Raw genomic sequence first — 25,043 nt, forward strand, 5'->3', positions numbered from 1 at the left:
ATTCATGAAGGCTAAATCGGCTCGCAAAGGGCCGGATTCTGAGAATCCGGCCCTTTGCGAGTGCGATTTTTGCATTTGGGATTCAGCATCCCAAATGCAAAAATCGGTAATTGCTAAATCGCTAAATTGCGAGGAATTACATTTAAGGAATCTCTATTTGAGATTCCTTAAATGCAATTCATGAAGCATTTGAAAATTGCGAAAATGCAATTTTGGGCCGCTATTTACCGAGAGGTCAGACCTCTCGGTAAATAGCACAAACTTAGAAAAATGCTTTTAAAAGCATTTTTCTAAGTTGCATGTTGCACACACACATGTCCTTTGGACATGTGTGTGCGCAACACCTGTTTCAATTTGCATTTAAGGGGTGCTACAGGGTGTCCTTTGGACACCCCTGGCACCCTTTAAATCGCTATCTTATTTGCGAGTAGCAAATTGCTAATCGCAAATAAGGAATACTCCCCATGCATTCCTATGGGCCTTTTGGCCCATAGGAATGCATGGGGAGTTATTCCTTATTTGCGATTAGCAATTTGCTACTCGCAAATAAGGAATCAGTGGGAATCGCAATTAATATTGCGATTCCTACATGATTACCGTTTTGCGAGTCTCAAATAGCGATTCCTTATGATTCGCTATTTGAGCCTCGCAAAACGGCCCGATCATGAATCAGGCTGTAAGTGATTTGCCCAAAATCACAAGACACTGCTTTCATTTTCACCACTACGTCTTGTTTCCAGCTGGTGGCAGCCTGCTTGCCCTGTGCCGACTCTCTTTAATCCTTCACCCCACCCTCACTACCCCTCCGAGAATACTGCTTGTATTTTAAGTGCCCAAGATCACAGAACACCACTTGCTTATAAGCAACTTAGCACCCTGAAAGCTCCTGGACTGTATAATATGCTGCATTACTAAATCCTGATAAGGTTCCAAAGGCGAGACCTCTTACATTGCAAATGCTTGTTGATGAAATACATGCATGATGACTGGTAATTTGCAATTGAAACAGTTACGGTATTTCGGAATATAGAAGCGGGTTGTTGTAGAGGGTCTCTGCATCACACTTTCTGTTGTTGCATGTTTTGTGGTTGACCCGGTTTAAGTCTTGAAAATTAACTTTCATTATTGTTCGAGCTGTATTGTAGCAGGGCCGGACTGGGAACCAAAACCGGCCCTGGCAAAGTGCTCCGCCGGTCCTCTCACCCCTCTCCCCACTCGGGGGTGGGGGGTGCCAAGCCCTTTACCAGGGCCGGTTTTCGGGCGATTTTGGTACAGGGCCGATTTTGCACCTATTCCAAGCCCCATTTCTGTAGAGGGCATTTCTTTTTTACAGCCCAGAACTTAAACGTACATGTCCAACTTTTTAAATAAAATTCATACTGTCCTTTAGGCTTCCCACAGCCAACTCTAGAGGTGACATATATTTTAAAAAGGAAGGTTTGGGTCTGGCAAAAAAATGATTTTGCCAGGTTGACATGGCAGTTTAAAATAGCACACCAAAGCTGCAGTAGCAGGCCTGTGACATGTTTAAAGTGCTACTTAAGTACTTAAGTTGGTGGCACAATCACTGCTAGAGACCCACTAGTAGCATTTAATTTACAAACCTTGGGCACAGGAAGTGCCTCTTTACAAGGGACCTACGTGTAAATTAAATATGCCAATTGGGTATAAACCAATCTAGCATGTTTTAAAGAGAGCACGAGCAAGTCCTGAGGCTGGCAAAACCAAAGTCAGCAAAAGCAAGAGGTCTGAAGGCAAACCATGAAGGGGAAAGAAACGCCAAGGATGCCAGGTCCAACAAGGTGGTTGTGTACATGTGATTGCACAGAATGTCATCACTGAAAGTGCAAGTCAGCTAGTGGATAAAGTGGGCTTCCTGCCTTGTTATATATTGTGGAGGTCTGTATAATATAATAATACGCTGGTCAAGGAGGGATGGGAGGACTAAGTACATAGTTTAAATGAGACAAGAGAAGCTTTCAGAGTGCCCAGTAATTTTCAGGAGATAATATTAATGGCACAATACCTTGGGTGGTTCATTTTCTTGCTGGAGAAATCTGTGTTTTGCTTGATCACAGTTTTGGCTCATCATAAAGTGGCACAGAAGGTTAATGTGCATGTAACACGCAGATCACATTCAATTTCAATGCAAGTCATTTGCCTTGTGAGTGGTTGTCATGAACATCAGTGATGGAGTCTCCGTTGCCTGAACCTATGTTGGACTCCATGTGCTTGCATGGTTGACTACATCCAGTCTCCCCACTTTCTGCCTCTATTCAGCTCCGAGCTTGCACAGTGTCTTTTTTTCTTCCGGTACTTACAGTTGTGTGTACTTTGTTGAGGCAAGCAGAGTGGTTTGGGACGAATCCCACCACCAAGTATATTATCTCCGAGTGCATTGACAGGTATTATCCCTCAAATCAAATTGGGCTTCTTTTAGTAATGCTTTACGATGCCCCATATTGGGAATCAAACCTGCTATCTGCAGACTGCACGTCCCTGATGTGCTTAACACATTGAACTAGACCATTCTCCCAAACTCACAATGTGAACTTGGGCAAGTAACTTTCTCTGATCATGTAAAACAAATTATTTTTTATCAAAATGTTTGGCAATAACCCTGTGAGACTATTAATTCAGTGCATTGCCTAATTTTTTTTACAGCATTTTCTGTTTGACACCTTTGAATGTGTATAAGGGGCACATTAAAGACCCGGAGCCCTATTTCTGAAAAGGTCACACAGTTCAGCACTGTGTGACAGAGAAAGAGCAGGAATGCACCATATTTAAGGCAATAAGGCCTATTCCTGCCTTTTCTTCTGCACTGGTGCCTTTTCGGCAACCTAGCACCAATGTAGGCACCCTTGTACCATGGTGTAAGAGTGCCTGCGTTGCAGGCAGGAAAACAATCCTGAGAGGCATTTTCATCTTTCTCTGTGTCCCGCAGAATGCATCATCTTGCTCATTTGAAACAGGCATTTTCAGCCAAGCGTGGCATTCAAGCATGGAATCCCATGTACAGATTCTATTCTCCTTCTTTGTGTCAGCCAAAACTATTGTTGTATTTACCATGGTGTCATGGTTCAGAAGTTAATAAAACTTTTGATGCTTTCTTTGCATCCTCTAGCCCTGTTGAAATTAGCCATTTCATTCAAGCCTGGAATACCATGGCCAGATTCCGATATCATTGTTTGTCTGCCAATAGCCCTTTATATTTCAAATGGTGTCATTGGGGTTCAAACGCTCATAAAATATTTGATGATTTCCTTGTATCCACTCAGAGTCTTTTAACCAATGAACATTCAAGATAATAAAAGTTGATGAGCTACCTAGAACTTGTGGTTCAGCAGACCAATGCATCCACTGTAGGGATCAGTGCATGCTCCCATGAACGTAGATTCTAGTCCTTAGGATTGATATCATAAACATAGATTTTTGTCAGTAGCACCAAGAGACCTTCTTGGAAGTGAAATGTGAGCTCTGAAAATGTGACTTGAACTGGTCTCAGATGTCGCAGTGGCTACCAGACCTCAGCAGCAGATAGGGTTGTCCAGAACACTGACTCAACATATCCCGTAAGGTCCAGGCCCCTCAAACCTGGTACAGAAAACTATCATGCACTCACTTGGTGGTAGGCCCCCATCAGCTGAGTTGGAGATACCAGGCGGATAACAATGCCTTTTGAAATCTGCTGCTCTACTCATGTATGGGGCTACTGGTCTGGATAATCATGACGCCACACTAGGCAAATCCACATCAATAATTTTCCCTCACTTAGTCCTATTTTCATTGTAGATTGTCAGCACTTAAGAATTGAGCTGCTAAAGACCTACTGGCAGATGCATCAACGAAAATACCTCCGGGTAAAACACCGAATCGGTAAAACAGGCCGATACCGAACGCAAAATCAGAAAATGCTATGCATCAACCCAAAATCGGTAAAAAATAAAGAATCGCAAAAAAAACCCAGCGGTAAATTACCGAATCGCAAAACAGACAATCAGAAATACCGAACCCCAAAGCTGACCTCGGAAATACCGAATCGCTATTAACGAATCGCAATGGAATGCATGAAAAGTCGCTAATACCGAAATACTCAAAAATCGCTATTTAGCATGAGCAAAATAAGGGGAATCACAATCAGGAGGTAAAGTAAACTGAAGGATAGGAAAAAAAAATACACCCCATCAGCAGGTGCTGACAATCAGTAACCCTTCACAAATGCCCTCGGAAACCCCACATGTCATCCAAAATGGCTGCCCTCTACGTGCTTGCTAGGAGGAGGAGGATCAACGCCCAGGCCCAGTGCAGGAGGATGATCCAGGACAGGATCTTCAGGGTGCGCATCTCTTTGCTGGGGCATACCGAGGAACAGGTGTACGATAAGTACAGACTCAACCGTGCCATGATTATGCGCCTAATAGCAGACCTTGAACCATTACTGCAGCACGAGACCCGTAGGACCAACGCCATACCAGCCCATGTCCAGGTCCTATGCTGCCTGCACCTGCTTGCGTCTGGAAGCTTCCAGGGGGTAATAGCTGAGACTGGAGGCGTGTCGCAAAGCGCTTTATAACGCTTCTTCCACTGGTTCCTAGAGGCCATGCTGACATTAATAAATCGCCACATCACCTTCCCCACAACCCCCCAGCAGCTGACCCACACCAAACGGGAATTCTACCAGGTGGCACAATTCCCCCATGTCATAGGGTGTGTTGACTGCACGCATGTACCCATCTGTCCTCCATCAGCCACCGAATACATATTCCGCAACCGGAAGTCATATCATTCTATTAATGTGCAGGTGGTGTGCAATGCCAAGTACATCATTATGGACCTTGTAGCCCAATTCCCCGGGAGCACACACAACGCTTATATATTCCGTCACTGTGGCCTTCACAGGCGCCTGATCAACAGTGAATTTGGAGAGGGTCACCTTCTAGGTACATATTGATGCATCATCGTACTCTCCATCCACTCCATGCCCACATGTATATTTGCATTCATGACGATGACCATTCTCTCCCCATCCTGCAGGTGACAGCGCATACGCATTGCGTGAATATCTACTCACTCCCTACCTCAACCCAGCTACACCGCAAGAGCAGCGCTACAACAGAGCACACATCAGCACACGGAATGTGGTTGAGCGTACATCCGGCATCCTCAAGAGTCGCTTCCGAATACTGCACAAGACTGGAGGTGCCTTGCAGTACGACCCAGTGACCTGCTGCCAGATAATTGCTGTCTGTGCCATCCTGCACAACATCGCCACACGCAGGGGGATACCCATAGAGGTGGACGGAGAGGATGAACTACGTGCACAGCAACCCCCCCCCCAACACCGACAGGCGCATGTGCCCAACACAGCTGAAGGGCAACGGAGGCGGACATACATCACACTGCATCATTTCTGAGACAGGTAAGAGAGTGCCTTGACAACAGGATCAGATTTGCAAGGGTTTAATGGGCATGGACACCTGACTGGTGCAGATATACGTAACACAAACATGCTGCTGCTGCAGTTGAAGTCTAACTTAAATTGTCCCTTCTCAGAAAGGGTGATGCGTGTGGCACTTTAGTCTGGCCATGGTTACGTCACCAAGGACAGTGTGACTTTGCCACATGTTCACTTGCGTTTGCCGCGTACCCCCAGTCTCTTGTCCTGTGACTCCTCCGCTTCTCCACGATGGGTGTCTGTGGCAGTTGCATTGCGCCCACTGCGCCTCCTCCCGCTGGTCTCCGGCAGGGAGACGCTGCTGACACTGGAGGCTGCCTCACTCCCCTCTTCCGCTCCCAGACTGCTGACACTGGCTGACCCAGGCTGCAGTTGCTCCACTGCAGTGGTCACCCTCTCAAGGGCCTTTGCCACATCCCCACAATAATGCCCTAGGTCCACTTGCAGGGACACGGACCTGCGGAACAGCTTATTGATGGCCTTGTTAGTTGAATTCACTGCCAGCATGATCTGCCTGTGACGCCGGCGCTCACTTTGTTGGCCTGCGACTACGGCACGTGTTAGTTCCTGCATGCAAAGCTTGATTTCATTGTTGCCGGCAGCTACGGCAGTGGTGTGCTCACGCACAGCGTCAGCCATGTTCCCTAGTTTGTTGCAAAGTTTGGTCATGGAGAGTTTCATGGCACCCATGTGTCTCCCCTGCAGGCGCTGGACACGCAGCATCCGGGTCTCCACAACTCCGTACCCTTCGGACAGATCGACTGGTCTTGCAGCTGCCCGACCCGGGGGCACAGCCCTCTGCCTGATACGCTGTTGTGCTGCAGTTTGGCTGGTTGGAGTGACGACAGCCTGGCGTGGGACATTTTGGGGTGCTGAACTCTGATCCAACTCCATCACGGGCAGGGAGGAAACATCTGCTCCGCGGCTCTGCGGAGTGGCCCGCACTGGTGGTGGTGGTGGTGGTGGTGTCTTGGACCGTGAGGATGGCGGTGGTGGTGGTGGTGTCTTGGACCGCGAGGATGGCGGTGGTGGTGGTGGTGTCTTGGACCGCAGGGATGGTGGAGGTGTTGTCCGCCGTGGTGGTGAAGGGGAGGACATGGCTTCAGGTCCCTGTGAGCACTCCGCATCGGTCAACACTGGTGTCTCTGAAATGACGAGGTGGCCACTGTCATCAGAATCGATGGGGGATGCATCTGTGTGTGAAACAGTGCATAGTTATTATCATGGTATTGTATGTAAAAATAGCTTTGGCATCTCACAATAAATAACTTTTGCGGACAGACATTTGGCCCTTTGCAGCTGTATTCACCTCTGGATTCTGGCGTGCACCCATTCATGTATTGACTACAACTCCCATGGTGCAACACAGTGGTGAGGGTATGTGTTTTGGGCACCGCTACATGTGCACTGGGTCTGGCATGGGGGATTGGGCAGGGACTTACTACACGCTGCATTGTTACGCTGCCATGCATCTTACCTTGTCCTCCTTCCGCAGACCCAGAGGTGTCCAGACGTGTGACCCCCACAACAGCTTCCGGTTCTATGGTGGACTCCACTAGGTCCTCCAGGGCTGTGTTAGGCGTCACATTGGATGTGCCCCCTCCTGTGCCAGCAGCATCCTTGACCCTCTGCGTAATCCTCTCCTTGGCCCTCTGACGCAGGTCATACCAGCATTTTTTTAAGTCGTCAATGCTGCGGTGGGTGACTCCGCAGGCATTTACCTTGTCCTTGATGCGCAGCCACATCTTTCGTTTTTCGGCTACAGGCACCTTCAGCGACAACGTCCCAAATAGTCGGTCGTTGTTGCTGGTCACACACTCTATTAGGATTTCCAGTTCCTTATCAGAGAACTTGCGTTTTCTCTTTCGGTGTGTGTCCTTTCCCTGCTGGGGGGCCTCCTTCTCCATCTTGTCCTTTTTGCCTAGTCCTGGTTGCTGCTGGTTCAGTCTGGGTCCACAGCTCCTGTGCTCTGCCTCCTCCTCTGTGCTACTCTGATCACTGAATGGAGCATGCGCTGTCCTACTTCCTGGTTGTGATGTCATTGGCCTGCTTCCGATGCGTCGCGTATTTTTCCTGTTTTCGCTATTACCGAATTCGCAAATACTGGATTCACTAATACCGATTCGGTATTTGCTAACTCGGTATTTGCTAGTCTCGCTGACGTACTTTCGCTATTTAATAGCGATTTTTACCGAATCGGTAATTTTTACCGATTACATTGATGCATCGCGGTTTGCATCTCCTTAATAGCGATTCCTTATTTTTTGCTATTACCGACATGTATCACCGATTTTTGATGCATATGCCCCCTAGTTCTGTGTAATATAGACACTAACTCTGCCAGTTAACTTACTGTCACAATTTGAGATGTTGTGCTTTGGCACATTTCTTGCCAGCTGCCTACTCCCAGTATTGAGCTGCTTGCCAATCTCTTAACTCTGTGTCCATGTCTGTCACCTACAAGCTGGTAATCTATTTGTTGGATGTATAATTATTTTAGAGGTAGTTCTTTTATTTGTTTTAAAAATTAAAAATGTCCTTGTTGACTGAAGGTAAAGCAAAGACAACATGTTTACCCACATCTAGGCAATAAACTAAATAGGTGCTTGCTCTACATGACTTTTTTGTAGGAGTGTTAGAAATGGGATTCTTGGTTGGCTGAGGTATGCAGCCAGGTATGCACACAACCACTCTAGTCAGGTTAATGTAGATACACCCTAAAAGATAACCTGTGCTCTCCCTCTGGTAGCCCGCACAGAGCAGTCAGGATTATATAAAGATGCAATATGTAAAGTATTTGTGTAACACACACACACACACAGTAACACAATGAATACACCTCAAAAAGATTCCACGCAGGTTTAGAAATATAGAGAATATTTATCTAAGCAAAATAAAACACAATTGAAAAAATCCAATCAGTAGAATTTGAGCTATGATTTTTTAAAGATTAAATACAAAGAGAGTGTTTCAAAGTCACTAGCTGTCCAAAGTGAGGTAGTGAGTGGCTGTTGCAAATACAGAGTTCAGGACAACCATGATGGAGGTTAGGCAGGCTACAGAACCCACGCAGAGCCCACTGAGAAAGTAAAGTGGATGGAGCAAAGCTGAGGGCTTGATGCATCGATCTTTTCCATGCAGTCGGGTCACTGCTTCATCATCGAGCTTCGCTGAAGTGAAGGCAATGTGTCTGCTTCAAGCCTCACAGAGCATCCTCGTCGGGCTGCGCAAGTTGTAGAACCACTGTCGGTAAACAGCTTCTGTCCCAGCATCCAAGGGCGAGGTGACGGTTCTAATTAGCGCAAAGGTGACAACGTATTGGTTTTGTATCAAAACAGCTGTAGAACCAACTTCTGAGGCTCAGAACGTGGAGAGGGCACCTTAGACAAGGGTAGGACTCACAGAAGGCAGAGTCCAGCAGCACCAGTAGAATTGTAGGAAGTCTTTTGTGTCCCTGAGACTTCAGTAAACAGTAGGTAAGCCAGCAAGCCTTTGAAGATCCCTTGCATGGAAGATAGAGTCCAGTGGCTTTGACAAGGGTGTACCTATTCATCGTTGGGGTAACCTTGACATTAATAAGTTTAACCAACACCTCCTGAATACCCGTCCCGAGGAATTTGGGGTTCCAATCGTGGAGCTGAACACCACTGTCTCCCACTGGCTTACAAATGCTGTAAATACCCTCCTCCCGCTTTCCTCGAATCATCCCAGGTCCCATTGCCTTCCGGCACCATGGTTTTCCACCGACCTGAAGGCCATGCGTATCAAATGCAAGGCCTTAGAACGGAAATGGAGGCACTCTTACTCAGTCTCACGGAAGACTGTTTATAAAGAAGCTCTAAAGGAATATCATTCCAAATGTAAAATCACGAGAGCTGTCTACACTGTGGACACAGTCACTCAAGCTCAGAACTGTCCTCGCACTCTCTTCTCCGTCGTCAAAAAATTGACAGGAGCTGACACCATCCCAACACCGCCAGCTTTAGAGGAGGCCCAGTGTAACTCTGTTGCGAAATTTTTCATCGCTAAGGTCGAACGCATCTACGACTCTATGAGTGTCCCCTTGAATGCTAAGGAACCTCATTCGAGACAGGCGGCGGAGATTGAACAGCCCTCTCCTATGGTGAAGGTAACGCACTGGCAATTGTTTGATGACATCTCGTTCTTCACCTGCTTAAGTACTGTAAGATCTGGTTCACCTCGTGACCCTGTACCTGTCAAAATCCTTAAATCCTTGGATCTTGAACCTCGACGGGTTCTTATGAGACTTTTAAATGCCTCACTAACTGAATCCCATGTGCTACAGGATTGGAAGCACGCAATGGTCGTCCCTCTTTTAAAAAAAGCTGGAGCTGATGTGTCCAATCTGGCCAATTTCAGACTGATATCTTTGCTGCCTGTACTCTCCAAAGTGTTGGAAAGGCATATTAACACCCAACTTTACCATCTAGTGGAATCTTCGGGATTTTTACATCCATCCCAGTCTGGCGTTCGTGCTCACTATTCCACAGAGACCACCCTCCTCGGGGTGACGGAGAGTCTAAGGCACGGTATCGACCGCGGGGAAACATCTGCGCTGATCCTTTTGGATTTGAGCACGGCATTCGATACCGTGTCCCATTCCATACTTTTGAACTCTCTTCAATCCCTGGGAGTGGATGGTCCAGCTCTGGCCTGGATTGCCTCTTTTTTAAGTGAGCGCACTTTCCAAGTCTTTTCTGCAAAAGCCACATCTACCACTTGTCCATCGGCATATGGCGTTCCTCAGGGGTCCATACTCAGCCCTTTATTGTTCAACATCTATGTGAGACCCCTGGAGTCCATTGCAGAGGACGCTGGGCTGACTATTTTTTCATACGCCGATGACACCCAAATTGTTTTTTCCCTTTCCAACAGCGAGAGCAGCAATATATCGGCTCTGAAAATCGGATTGTCACGTGTAGCTGAGTGGATGCAGAGGCATCTCCTCAAACTAAACGGTGACAAAACCGAGATTCTTATCTTAGGGAAGCATAAAGACCTATGGGGCCCTGAACATTGGCCTAGTGAGATGGGACCCGTCCCTCAGCCATCTTCTGTGGTCCGCAACCTCGGCTTTTTAATAGACGACAAACTCTCCATGAGACAGCAGGCCACAAAGGTGGCCGCCACCTGCTTTGCCACCTTGCGATGGCTCCAGAAAATTCTCTGGATGCTGCCTCTTGCTACCAGGAGAACCGTTGTCCAGGCGTTAGTAACATCTCACCTGGACTACGGAAATGTCCTCTATCTTGGCGCTGATGTGGCTACCGTTAATAAACTTCAGGTCGTCCAGAACTCGGCAGCCCGACTTCTTTGAAATATCCCGAGGAGATCATCGGCCACTCAGGCTTTGCGTGACTTACATTGGCTCAGGATCCCCAGCCGCATCAAATTCAAAGCCATTTGCTATCTTTTTAAAATCAAGCAGGGCTCGGCCCCAAAGTATTTACAAAGTCTGGTCCAACCTTACAAGCCTAGTTGCACACCAAGGGCCCGATGTAGGTAGGGCTTTACCGATCGGTATTGGCCGAAAATACCGATTTTTGGCCCTTACCGATCGGTAAACAGCCATCGAGATGTAGGGAACCAAAAACAGAACGAATCGGATAGAAAACCGATTCGGAATGAGTACCGAATGGGAAAGAATCCGATACGTACATACCGAGAATCGGATATGTAACGAATCGGAAAACCACCGATTCGGTTACAAAGACCGATTCGGTCCTTGTACCGATTCGTTAGTGACACCGAATCGGAAAATCACCGATTCGGTCCAAGAACCGAATCGTTAGTGACACCGAATCGGAAAATCACCGATTCGGTCCAAGAACCGAATCGTTAGTGACACCGAATCGGAAAATCACCGATTCGGTCCAAGAACCGAATCGTTAGTGACACCGAATCGGAAAATCACCGATTCGGTCCATGTACCGAATCGGAAAAAATACCGATTCGGACATGAGCCGAATCGGAAAACATGCCGATTCGTATGAATCTCCGATCGGGAAATTCCCCGATTCCGACAGTTGGGGAGATGTAGGGAGGCACAGAAACACCGAAATCGGCTCAAAATCAGTAGAATTCACTCGGTATTTACCATGGATTGCAATCAGGTGGTAACCAACTCCAACCCATATAAACAGTCCCAAAATGCATTGCAACTTGCAGGATGGCAGCTTTCTATGTCATTGCGAGGCGGCTACGGCTACAGCAGGAAGGACAGAGGGAATGGCTAAGAAATGAACAGGTCTACAGACAGAGGATAACCCTGTTCATGCTCACTGAGGCAGAGATCCTACAGAGATACAGGCTGGACTCTGACACCATACTTGAGCTCATCAGGGACCTTAAGCCATACTTGGACCACCACACCCCAAGGGCACATGCCATCCCTGCGCACGTCCAGGTGCTATGCAGCCTACACCTGGTAGCGTCTGGCAGCTATCAAAGTGGAGTAGCAGCAGCAGGAGGGGTGAGCCAGAGCTGCCTGTCAAGGTTCTTTCACATATTCCTTGACGCCATGATAGACAGGATGGACCAATACATCTCATTCCCTGCAACCCACGCAGAACTGCTACAAACCAAAGCTGACTTCTACCAGATGGCACAATTTCCCCAAATCATCGGTTGCATAGATGGCACGCATATTCCGATTTGCCCACCAGCGGACACCGAATACATATACCGCAATCGGAAATCTACACACACCATCAACGTGCAGGTGATCTGCAATGCCAAGTGCACCATCACAGACCTGGTAGCAAAATTTCCAGGAAGTACCCATGACTCCTATATATTCCAACAGAGCGGCATATATGCACGGCTGATGGCTGGCGATTTTGGAGAAGGATACCTCCTAGGTGAGCCACATCATCAGACCCCCATAACACATAGTAGGTAGGTGTAATACATGTATGCATGTGTCTAATGTGACCCCTTTCTCTTCCAGGCGACAGTGCATATGCCCTCCGCTCATTCATACTCACCCCCTACCTCAACCCCTCCACACCCAGCCAAAGGAGGTATAACCGGGCCCACATACGCACCAGGAATGTTGTTGAACGGACCTTTGGCATCTGGAAAAGTAGATTCAGATGCCTGCACAAGAGTGGAGGTGCAAGGCAGTATACCCCCATCACCTGCTGCAAGATCATAGCTGTATGTGCAATGTTACACAACCTTGCGGTCAAGAAGGGCACTGAGGTGGAGTTGTCTGACTACGAGGACTATGACGACGACGAAGCTGTGCCACTGACACAGCCAGCTGGGGTGTGTACGCCAAGTGATGGCAGATACAGACGTGAGGAGATCACTGAGAACTATTTCTGACTGAGTACAGATGCAAAGACAGCTAAATGTTGCTTGGAAAAAAATAATTTTTAATAGTGATGCACCACAGTTACAGCACTGATGTGCATCAAAAAATGGAGATTGTAAACTCAAATAAAGTCCAGGGTTCTGGTTTGCTCATCCCCCCTTGCCAGGCTATTTTTTGGCCCGCTTTCCAGACCCACTGGGGTGTCCCTCGGCCCCCTCCGAATGCCCAGCAGCATCAGCGGATCGCCTGGTGCTCCTCCTTGGCTCTGATGCAGCGCTGGCCGGGTTGCTGCGGCTGCTGCTGTCTCCAGCATCACCCAGGTCCAGGGCAGGATTGGAGGCGGCGTTTGATATTAACATGGCCTCCATGGCCGTGGTGATCCTGGCCATCCCCCTGGTGAGTTCAGCCGTATGCTGACTGAGCACAGACTCTTGATTTGAGCTGCGATGGCACAGCTGTGCGGTCGCCGCTGCAAGGCGGACCATGGCCCGGTTGAGCACCCGGGCATCCCTCCTGCGCGCAACCTCATGCTCCTCCTGCCTGGCAGATGAGTGGGTGATGGCAGTGGTCAGCCTGCCCAACCCTGCTGCCACCTCCTTGTTGCTGTCCACAACAGCCTGGAAACCCTTCACCAACTCCCCCATCTGTATGTTGTGCTGCAGGAGCTGGCGTTGGCAGGCCATGGTGGATCTGGCCTGTTGGCGCTGGATTTTAACCATCTGGCCCTCCAGGCCCAGGAACACACTGCCCTCCCGTGCTGGTGCAGCAGTGGTGGTGGTGGTGGCACGGCGTCTGGCACTGCTGCCTCCGGCCTGCTGAGTGGGCTGGGGTGCCACTGGTGGTGCTGTGGTGCTGGCCGGTCCCGGAGCCCCTGCTCCCAGGACAGGTTGGACGGGTGGCAAGGCCACGGTTGTGGCAGGAGCTGGTGTCGGCGGAATGGTCTGCCTTGTAGGGGAGTTGTCTGGTGAAAATTGCAAGGGGGGTGTGCTGGACAGTACTGGGGAGTGCACTGCCTGGAAATCAATCACCAGGACTCCCTCCATTTCAAGGCCTGGGGTGTCTCCTTCCTCATCCTCATCCTCCTCCTCCTGGCCAGCCTGGCTGGTGCTCGGCCCTGCGACTGCAGTGTTTGATGTTGATGCTCCCTCTGCTGTCACAGTGGTGCCGCCTGATGGTGCCCCTAGGTACAAAGAAGCATTTGTAAACTGAGTGCCGATGTATTACAGTCAGTACAATTATGGCATTCCACATGTCCTTGCATCTCCTTACACCGTGTCACACTGTTTCCTGTCTTGTGATTCTGCACTGACATATTTGGCTAACTTCTGCTGACTACATGTACCATGATGCTTGTCTCTTGTATGTTGGTGACAGTACAGTGCTGGTGTTTGCCTATGCATTGTGTCTAATGGGGAGGTGTCTGGTAGGGTGTGTCATGATGCGCATGCTTCTTACCTGTAGCTGTGGCTCTCGCAGTGCTGTCCAGGGTCCCGATCCCTACGATGCTCTCCCTCTCGATGGTGCTGGAGACAATTTCCTCCAGCTCGGTGAGGGGTGGCGCCGGGTTCTTGCCTCCTCCGGTGTGTCCAGCCTGCCTTTGAAGGTCAGCCAGCTTCCTCTTCGTGAGGCTGCGGAGGTCGTAAAACCTTTTCTTCAGTTCCTCAATGGACCTGGGGGTGACACCAGCAGCATTGACCTTCTGGGCGATGTCGGCCCACAATCTCCTCTTGGTGCTGTCTGGCACGTTGAGGGACAGCTTGCCAAAGAGCTGGCGGTGCACCCTCACCACCTCCTCAACCAGCACCTGAAGTTCGGTGGTGGTGAACTTGGGCTTCCTCTTTTGGGAGGACTTCTGGCTTCCTGCCTGATCTGCCATTTTCTCCTGCTCAGTTTGCAACCTCCTTCTCCCACTGCTGCTAACTGTGTGTGTTGGGCTCAGGCAGGCTTTCCAGAAACTTCTAGAAACTTCTTAATTAGCTGCACCTGCCAGGGTTGCCACTCCCTGTTTGGGTGGGGGAGGGGGAGCCACCTCATTGGCTGAATCGCCTATTGCCGAATTGGCTTTTACCGAATCGGTAATATCCGATTCGGTAAAATCCGATTCGGTATTATCCGATTCGGTAAAAGCCGAATCGGGTCATTCAATGCATTCCTATGGGCTTTTTCGCCATGGGTCTATGATTGCCGAATCGGTTTTTACCGATTCGGCTTTTACCGAATCGGTATTCGCCGAATCGGAAATATCCGATTCGGTGGTAGCCGATTCGGTGATTTCCGATTCGTTGTTGGCCGATTCGGTAATTTCCGATTCGGACCGAGCAGAATCGGAACGTACCGAATCTCATTACCGATGCCGACCGAATCGGTATTCATTCGGTATTTTTTTCCTACATCTCGTTTTCCGATTTCAGAATACCGATTCGGCCCGCCTCGGTATTTTGAAATCGGAAAATCGCGTTTACCTACATCGGGCCCTATGGGCCCGATGTAGGTAGGGCTTTACCGATCGGTATTGGCCGAAAATACCGATTTTTGGCCCTTACCGATCGGTAAACAGCCATCGAGATGTAGGGAACCAAAAACAGAACGAATCGGATAGAAAACCGATTCGGAATGAGTACCGAATGGGAAAGAATCCGATACGTACATACCGAAAATCGGATATGTAACGAATCGGAAAAACACCGATTCGGTTACAAAGACCGATTCGGTCCTTGTACCGATTCGTTAGTGACACCGAATCGGAAAATCACCGATTCGGTCCAAGAACCGAATCGTTAGTGACACCGAATCGGAAAATCACCGATTCGGTCCAAGAACCGAATCGTTAGTGACACCGAATCGGAAAATCACTGATTCGGTCCAAGAACCGAATCGTTAGTGACACCGAATCGGAAAATCACCGATTCGGTCCATGTACCGAATCGGAAAAAATACCGATTCGGACATGAGCCGAATCGGAAAACATGCCGATTCGAATGAATCTCCGATCGGGAAATTCCCCGATTCCGACAGTTGGGGAGATGTAGGGAGGCACAGAAACACCGAAATCGGCTCAAAATCGGTAGAATTCACTCAGTATTTACCATGGATTGCAATCAGGTGGTAACCAACTCCAACCCATATAAACAGTCCCAAAATGCATTGCAACTTGCAGGATGGCAGCTTTCTATGTCATTGCGAGGCGGCTACGGCTACAGCAGGAAGGACAGAGGGAATGGCTAAGAAATGAACAGGTCTACAGACAGAGGATAACCCTGTTCATGCTCACTGAGGCAGAGATCCTACAGAGATACAGGCTGGACTCTGACACCATACTTGAGCTCATCAGGGACCTTAAGCCATACTTGGACCACCACACCCCAAGGGCACACGCCATCCCTGCGCACGTCCAGGTGCTATGCAGCCTACACCTGGTAGCTTCTGGCAGCTATCAAAGTGGAGTAGCAGCAGCAGGAGGGGTGAGCCAGAGCTGCCTGTCAAGGTTCTTCCACATATTCCTTGACGCCATGATAGACAGGATGGACCAATACATCTCATTCCCTGCAACCCACGCAGAACTGCTACAAACCAAAGCTGACTTCTACCAGATGGCACAATTTCCCCAAATCATCGGTTGCATAGATGGCACGCATATTCCGATTTGCCCACCAGCGGACACCGAATACATATACCGCAATCGGAAATCTACACACACCATCAACGTGCAGGTGATCTGCGATGCCAAGTGCACCATCACAGACCTGGTAGCAAAATTTCCAGGAAGTACCCATGACTCCTATATATTCCAACAGAGCGGCATATATGCACGGCTGATGGCTGGCGATTTTGGAGAAGGATACCTCCTAGGTGAGCCACATCATCAGACCCCCATAACACATAGTAGGTAGGTGTAATACATGTATGCATGTGTCTAATGTGACCCCTTTCTCTTCCAGGCGACAGTGCATATGCCCTCCGCTCATTCATACTCACCCCCTACCTCAACCCCTCCACACCCAGCCAAAGGAGGTATAACCGGGCCCACATACGCACCAGGAATGTTGTTGAACGGACCTTTGGCATCTGGAAAAGTAGATTCAGATGCCTGCACAAGAGTGGAGGTGCAAGGCAGTATACCCCCATCACCTGCTGCAAGATCATAGCTGTATGTGCAATGTTACACAACCTTGCGGTCAAGAAGGGCACTGAGGTGGAGTTGTCTGACTACGAGGACTATGACGACGACGAAGCTGTGCCACTGACACAGCCAGCTGGGGTGTGTACGCCAAGTGATGGCAGATACAGACGTGAGGAGATCACTGAGAACTATTTCTGACTGAGTACAGATGCAAAGACAGCTAAATGTTGCTTGGAAAAAAATAATTTTTAATAGTGATGCACCACAGTTACAGCACTGATGTGCATCAAAAAATGGAGATTGTAAACTCAAATAAAGTCCAGGGTTCTGGTTTGCTCATCCCCCCTTGCCAGGCTATTTTTTGGCCCACTTTCCAGACCCACTGGGGTGTCCCTCGGCCCCCTCCGAATGCCCAGCAGCATCAGCGGATCGCCTGGTGCTCCTCCTTGGCTCTGATGCAGCGCTGGCCGGGCTGCTGCGGCTGCTGCTGTCTCCAGCATCACCCAGGTCCAGGGCAGGATTGGAGGCGGCGTTTGATATTAACATGGCCTCCATGGCCGTGGTGATCCTGGCCATCCCCCTGGTGAGTTCAGCCGTATGCTGACTGAGCACAGACTCTTGATTTGAGCTGCGATGGCACAGCTGTGCGGTCGCCGCTGCAAGGCGGGCCATGGCCCGGTTGAGCACCCGGGCATCCCTCCTGCGCGCAACCTCATGCTCCTCCTGCCTGGCAGATGAGTGGGTGATGGCAGTGGTCAGCCTGCCCAACCCTGCTGCCACCTCCTTGTTGCTGTCCACAACAGCCTGGAAACCCTTCACCAACTCCCCCATCTGCATGTTGTGCTGCAGGAGCTGGCGTTGGCAGGCCATGGTGGATCTGGCCTGTTGGCGCTGGATTTTAACCATCTGGCCCTCCAGGCCCAGGAACACACTGCCCTCCCGTGCTGGTGCAGCAGTGGTGGTGGTGGTGGCACGGCGTCTGGCACTGCTGCCTCCGGCCTGCTGAGTGGGCTGGGGTGCCACTGGTGGTGGTGTGGTGCTGGCCGGTCCCGGAGCCCCTGCTCCCAGGACAGGTTGGACGGGTGGCAAGGCCACGGTTGTGGCAGGAGCTGGTGTCGGCGGAATGGTCTGCCTTGTAGGGGAGTTGTCTGGTGAAAATTGCAAGGGGGGTGTGCTGGACAGTACTGGGGAGTGCACTGCCTGGAAATCAATCACCAGGACTCCCTCCATTTCAAGGCCTGGGGTGTCTCCTTCCTCATCCTCATCCTCCTCCTCCTGGCCAGCCTGGCTGGTGCTCGGCCCTGCGACTGCAGTGTTTGATGTTGATGCTCCCTCTGCTGTCACAGTGGTGCCGCCTGATGGTGCCCCTAGGTACAAAGAAGCATTTGTAAACTGAGTGCCGATGTATTACAGTCAGTACAATTATGGCATTCCACATGTCCTTGCATCTCCTTACACCGTGTCACACTGTTTCCTGTCTTGTGATTCTGCACTGACATATTTGGCTAACTTCTGCTGACTACATGTACCATGATGCTTGTCTCTTGTATGTTGGTGACAGTACAGTGCTGGTGTTTGCCTATGCATTGTGTCTAATGGGGAGGTGTCTGGTAGGGTGTGTCATGATGCGCATGCTTCTTACCTGTAGCTGTGGCTCTCGCAGTGCTGTCCAGGGTCCCGATCCCTACGATGCTCTCCCTCTCGATGGTGCTGGTGACAATTTCCTCCAGCTCGGTGAGGGGTGGCGCCGGGTTCTTGCCTCATCCGGTGTGTCCAGCCTGCCTTTGAAGGTCAGCCAGCTTCCTCTTCGTGAGGCTGCGGAGGTCGTAAAACCTTTTCTTCAGTTCCTCAATGGACCTGGGGGTGACACCAGCAGCATTGACCTTCTGGGCGATGTCGGCCCACAATCTCCTCTTGGTGCTGTCTGGCACGTTGAGGGACAGCTTGCCAAAGAGCTGGCGGTGCACCCTCACCACCTCCTCAACCAGCACCTGAAGTTCGGTGGTGGTGAACTTGGGCTTCCTCTTTTGGGAGGACTTCTGGCTTCCTGCCTGATCTGCCATTTTCTCCTGCTCAGTTTGCAACCTCCTTCTCCCACTGCTGCTAACTGTGTGTGTTGGGCTCAGGCAGGCTTTCCAGAAACTTCTAGAAACTTCTTAATTAGCTGCACCTGCCAGGGTTGCCACTCCCTGTTTGGGTGGGGGAGGGGGAGCCACCTCATTGGCTGAATCGCCTATTGCCGAATTGGCTTTTACCGAATCGGTAATATCCGATTCGGTAAAATCCGATTCGGTATTATCCGATTCGGTAAAAGCCGAATCGGGTCATTCAATGCATTCCTATGGGCTTTTTCGCCATGGGTCTATGATTGCCGATTCGGTTTTTACCGAATCGGCTTTTACCGAATCGGTATTCGCCGAATCGGAAATATCCGATTCGGTGGTAGCCGATTCGGTGATTTCCGATTCGTTGTTGGCCGATTCGGTAATTTCCGATTCGGACCGAGCAGAATCGGAACGTACCGAATCTCATTACCGATGCCGACCGAATCGGTATTCATTCGGTATTTTTTTCCTACATCTCGTTTTCCGATTTCAGAATACCGATTCGGCCCGCCTCGGTATTTTGAAATCGGAAAATCGCGTTTACCTACATCGGGCCCTTAGATCTTCTACCAACTGCGACTTTGTTGTTCCACGATTCAAGCTTGCTAGGATGGGGGGACGGACCTTTTCTCATCTAGGTCCTAAATACTGGAATGCGTTACCCACCTCTCTGAAAACCGAAACCAATCTTTTTATTTTTAGAAAAAAACTGAAAACTCTACTTTTTTAATGATCTTCTCGCTGCCCTAGTCCGATCCATGGTGCTGTCTGATAGGTCTGTTTTTCCTTCTTGAGTCTATCCCTTGCGCCGGGAAACCCACTGCGGGTAGCTGTTGCGCGATATAAGTTTAGATAAATAAATAAATAAAATAAATTCTTGTTCATCAGAGTCAGGGAGCAGCAGGAAGCAGGGAAATGTTATGCTATTAAAGCTTGCTATAGCACATGAATTACCCAGAAAGAGGTATTTTGGCGCTGAAAGTCTGAGACAGGTAAACACAAGATTAATAAAGAGCTTTCTTAAGAATTTTCTGGAATTAGCATAGTCAGGACAAACACGATTGTGATAAGACAGATAATTCTGGTAGAACAGAGCCAGATGGGTGAAAGATCTGTTCCAATAGCTAGACAGTGGAACACATGAACAGTTAGTAGAGCTTTATCCTTAGAACCCCAGTCCCTAACAGGACAGTAACGTTTGAGTTTCTGTGCTAAATAGCTAGGACCCTTCCCATTAATGTTTGTATGTAATGCAGCAGATTTTAAAAATAGTCTTTTTTTATTGAAATACTTTGAGAATGGCAGTCAGTATAGAGCGCTCAGCAGAGATTTGGATGCAGAACCGGCAGGAAGATTGCAAACAAGCAGCACCACTGTATTTTAGACTACGTGCAATTTGGCCAACAAACACTCCTTTGTTGAGGCAAGTAAGGCATTGCTGCCTTGACCCTTGACCCTGTGACCAGGCAGGTCGCTCCCTCTGCCACCGCGCAGACCCCCTGTGTACCGCTGCTACCGCTCCTGATGTCTGCTGCCTTGCAGACTCGTCTGTTGCTCGGTTTTTACTGCTCCCTGTTGTCTGGTTTTTTTTGGCTGTTTTTTGGCTTCCCCCTCATTTTCTCTTGTGCCCCTGTTATTTCTTTAGTTTAGTTGTGCCGCTGTGCCCGTCTCTCCCCCCGCCCCCTCTTGCATTCTGTGACACTCTTTTCCCGCCGCTCGCATCCCCCGTGGCCCCGCCCCCTCGCTTTCCATTGGCAGGGCAACTCCCGCCTCCCAGCTGCTCCTCCCTCTGTCTCCCTCTCACACTGAAACCGCACAGCGGGCGCGCCGCTGACGCCCCGAAGGCACGCCTAAGGCAAGCCTGTCTGCGCCCGTCCGCACCTGGACCGCACCCAGCGCCAGGACCATTGGCCTCCGACGTTGCCAGCCAACCCGACGGAGCTAGGACGCCGATACCCTCCACGCACTCAACACTGGCCGGACCCCCGCCTGCCACTGAGCCACCCCGAAACGCACCCACTGACCCTTCACCTGCCAAGCCTGCAAATTCTCCTGCCTCCAGACCTGCACCGCACCAGCCAGAACAGGCAAAAGCAACAACCACCTCAAGTGCATCCTGCGCAACACCCGCTCCGTCCACAGGCACGCCGTCGAACTCTGGAACCTCCTCGACACAACAGCGCCGGACGTCGCCTTACTCACGGAAACCTGGATGAACGCCTCCTCAGCCCCCGACATCACCTTAGCCATCCCGGATGGCTACAAGATCACCCGTAGGGACCGCGCCAACCAAACCGGAGGAGGCATCGCCATCGTCCACAAAAACACCATCCGCTGTAAAACGTGAGCCCATATTACCATCGATGCCCAGGCTGCTGGCGCTGTGCGCCTCTTAGTTGCCATTCTGAATAGTTACCAAATAAAGAGACGGGCGCTGGGAGCAGGAATCACAAGAACAGGATTTATTACTCATGAGGTGAGCCTGTCATTTCCGACACGAAACAAGGTGTCATCGGGAGGTGCTCTAACAAAGTGAGCTGAGATACCGTCTTTTATACTTTACAGAACACTTGGCATTACAATCAGGACATTGTGACACAAAGAAAAGACATCCCCATAATCCTCGTGTCAATCCTACTCCACATATGTTTACAATAGAGATCCTTGAACTGCCGATAAGAGAAGGGGCAATGACGCAGCTGAGTGTTCCGCTGATTATTAGGAGATGTGCGCCTGATCGTAGCCCAGGGGGTGGGGTGGCCAGGATCAATAGTGGGTCCTTTGAAGAGGAGTGACTCCATACAATAAGTAGTAAACATTATCTCCTGGCTTAGGCGATGACCTCAGACATGTGTGGACAGTCAGTCGCGGAGGGAGGGTTTACTAACAGAGGGGTTTTTCATGAAAGGAAAGGAGGTGCTGGTCAGGCGCGGCCGTGACTCCCAAGGACAGGGTCTTGCAGAAGAAGAAGGTTTATGACTTGCCCGTGTGGGGGAGAAGGGGAGGGGGGGAAGTCAGGGTGTACACAGGGAGAGAGTCACACAGAGAGAGATCTTATGACCCGTTCATGAAAGAGCGGAACAGTCAGGTGCAGCTGGGGAGGGCTATGTCAGCTGAAGCGAAGGATGCCTCTTCAAGAGGGAATGGGGGGGGGGTTTGCGTGGGTCAAGCAGAAGGGCTGCCTTTCAGGGCAGGGTCGCGCAGAGGGAGAGGGTTTCATGGTCTATGCATATGAGAGAGGGGGGGGGGTTTCAAATACGCGCAGAAGGGAAGCCGATGATTCTAATGAGCGGGAAAAAGGCCAGGGTGCCTAGAATGGCTGCCATGTACATATGGGTACGGGCTTTTACTGGCGGAGCGATGCGGTCAATATTTTATGGTATTCATGGTGCTTACAGGGAGAGGAGTGGGAAAAAGGGAAATGAACGTCGCTTATGTACATCAATTTTTCTAATTTTCCACAGTCGCCCCTTTTTACATAACAGAGTTCATTTTTGTAATTGATGGGGGTACATATAAACAGGCGCGGTTAAAGAATAAGCATTTGTCAATACTAACATTTGGCATATAATCATGGACAGTTGATGTGATGGGCAGAATGCAGCACATAGGAAATTGCATTTGTCGAGTTCCTATCATTTCAAAAGCACTACATAGCATAAAGGTTTCTGACTTAAAAATGTGACCAATGAACATTTTGACCTAGCAGTTGAGGGCGGAATTCAGTTCAATACACAAGATCTCTTCGTCACAGTGTCTTTTTAGCCGTGAGCCATCACTGGTAGGCTCTAGTCCGTGTCCTTTCGTTGGCGCTGTTGAGCACCGGCGGTGGAGCTATAGGTCCAGCTCGGGTCCATCCTTACGCGTTGCAGGGTGCGGTCAGTCCTCTGCTGTTAGACCACAGTCCTGTTCCCTAACCAATCCTTTTAGTGGCGCCTTATGCTCGGCATCCATATTCCTGCGGCGTACCCCATTTCCACCTGGATGCTGTTCTTCCTTTCGACAAGAAGTCATGTGGAAAAGAGGGTGTGTGGTTTCGATAGTCGATGGGAGTGAGAGGGCGGAGTGGGGGCAGATTTTCCTGGGGCACACCAAAGGGACCAAGGGAGCAAATGATAACAAGCAAGCAAGCCCATCAACCGGGCTTGAAGAGGGGGACGGAAGCTTCAGGCACGTGTGGGTAGGCGGACAGAGGGCTTCAGGGCAGCCTTTCATCCTTTCGTTTACCACATTGGAGAGTGCTGCCTCGTCCCGTATTCCTGTTGTGCTGGGGCTCCACCTTTGGTCGAGGTCGCATGTGTCCCATGATCTGCGGCCAGGCTGAGTGTCACGTCCGACCCTTCTCCTCCGGTGGTCGTATATCTTTGAAATAGGTACAAAACAAGCTTTAGAGAACTGGTCAGGAGAAGACATTTATGCATGTGAATTCTTCCCTCAATCCTACGCACTCGGGAGATACGCTCATCGGTCACAGTCAGAGGTTCATTACCAAGCAGTGCATATGTCAGCATTCCTACTGAGTTCATTCCAAGTTTTATTCATCGTCTATACATGTCACATATGGAGAAAAGTCAGACTCTTATCAACTGTGCATTTCATCAAACTCAACATTTCGGAACCTCCAGGGAGACTCGTCTTTCTAACCTGAGCCTTAACAGTCTAACATTTCCCTTCAAGGCTGGCTAACCTTTTCAAACAGGGCGGGGGCGCTATCATCGAGAGTCAGGGTAAAACAGGTTTTTCTCGAGGGACGACAGTTACTCATGGTCATCATGTTTATATCCGGGACAGCAGCTGGGGTCAATCAAGTGGTGCGGGGATGCTTCGGGCATTCGCGCTTGGGTGCAAAGGGGTGGGGCAATCTGGGCATTGGGGGTCAATCTAGACGTTGGCGTTCGTCTCTGATGAACTAAAAAATAAGGTGCCATTGACATACAGTTCCCCTATAAAAGGCCAGATTGGGGGACTTTAGTCGTCTTACCTGTCCTTTCCTTCTCAGCCAATTCGAGTTCATTCATTTTGCAGAAAGGAGAGGTAGTAATATGGCGAGATACGATCATTTTAGTTTTGGTCAATTTCGCTGAACACCTTCGCGTTCAATAAGTATCCAATCAGACTGGTGCCGGTGGGGCACAATTTTACCACAAAAAGGAAGAGGAAATAGGGAGACTCTCATAGAGAGTGAGAGTTGTCCGCAATCTAAACGAGCCATTCGGTACACGTATGACATGTAGAGAGAGGGAGAGAGAGAGAGAGAGAGAGAGAGAGAGAGAGACGTGTACGAAAATAGGTCATTTAGTGCGCTCACAACACAGAACAGCAGGGGGTCGGGTAACGGAGAGACGCAAACAGAGGGAGGACATAAATCCCTACAGTACACACACAAACTCAGACGAAGGAAGACAGTACATGTATTACATATATAAGACATTCACGACAAAACATAAAACAAATATTGGCCAGAAAGATCTATCTTTACATCCTGCGTATCTTTAATATCCTATTTACCTACGTGCTTAGCTCTTTTTACCTTTCCCTCCTTTTCCCTCTCACTTGCTGTCTTTGCGAACGTTCTCAATTGCCAATACTTACGCCTCAGTCAGCCGGTCAGAAATTAACCTGGTCGGGCTATTTACCCACGGTTGGATCTTAAACCATTTTTCAGTTTCTTCCTTTGGTGGGAAGTTCTCCAGGCTGAGGCAACGGCGGGTATGGATCGGGAGAACAGTCGGACAGCTTGGTTATATCTATAAGAGTGTGAGAAGGAGGCGGTACATTTTGAACATCAGCAACATTCCTAACTTCCCAGACGGGTGGTGCCTTGGTAATCCTTACCCCGGCACTCTTCTTTGTCCTTTCCCTATCTAGTCAAACGTCTAGCTACATTATTTAACATGCTATTTCGAGTCAATTTTCGTCATACAGTACCCGTCAAGTTTCTATGTCAGTCCATCCTCCCAGTCGCTACATTCTAAGGAGGAACAGTCATGTCTAAGTCTACGTCTTTTTCTTTGACAACTC

General features: G+C 49.5%; 1 protein-coding gene across 1 annotated transcript; it reads right to left on the reverse strand.

Moving 5' to 3' along the window:
• Nucleotides 1-5,629: 5,629 nt before the first annotated feature.
• Nucleotides 5,630-6,556, reverse strand: LOC147734719 (uncharacterized). Its single transcript, XM_086953616.1, has one exon. The coding sequence runs from the start codon at nucleotides 6,554-6,556 to the stop codon at nucleotides 5,630-5,632; it is 927 nt and encodes a 308-aa protein (XP_086809742.1).
• Nucleotides 6,557-25,043: the final 18,487 nt, after the last annotated feature.

Source organism: Lissotriton vulgaris, chromosome 1_2 (assembly GCF_964263255.1).
Source record: "Lissotriton vulgaris chromosome 1_2, aLisVul1.2, whole genome shotgun sequence".
Classification (NCBI taxonomy): domain Eukaryota; kingdom Metazoa; phylum Chordata; class Amphibia; order Caudata; family Salamandridae; genus Lissotriton; species Lissotriton vulgaris.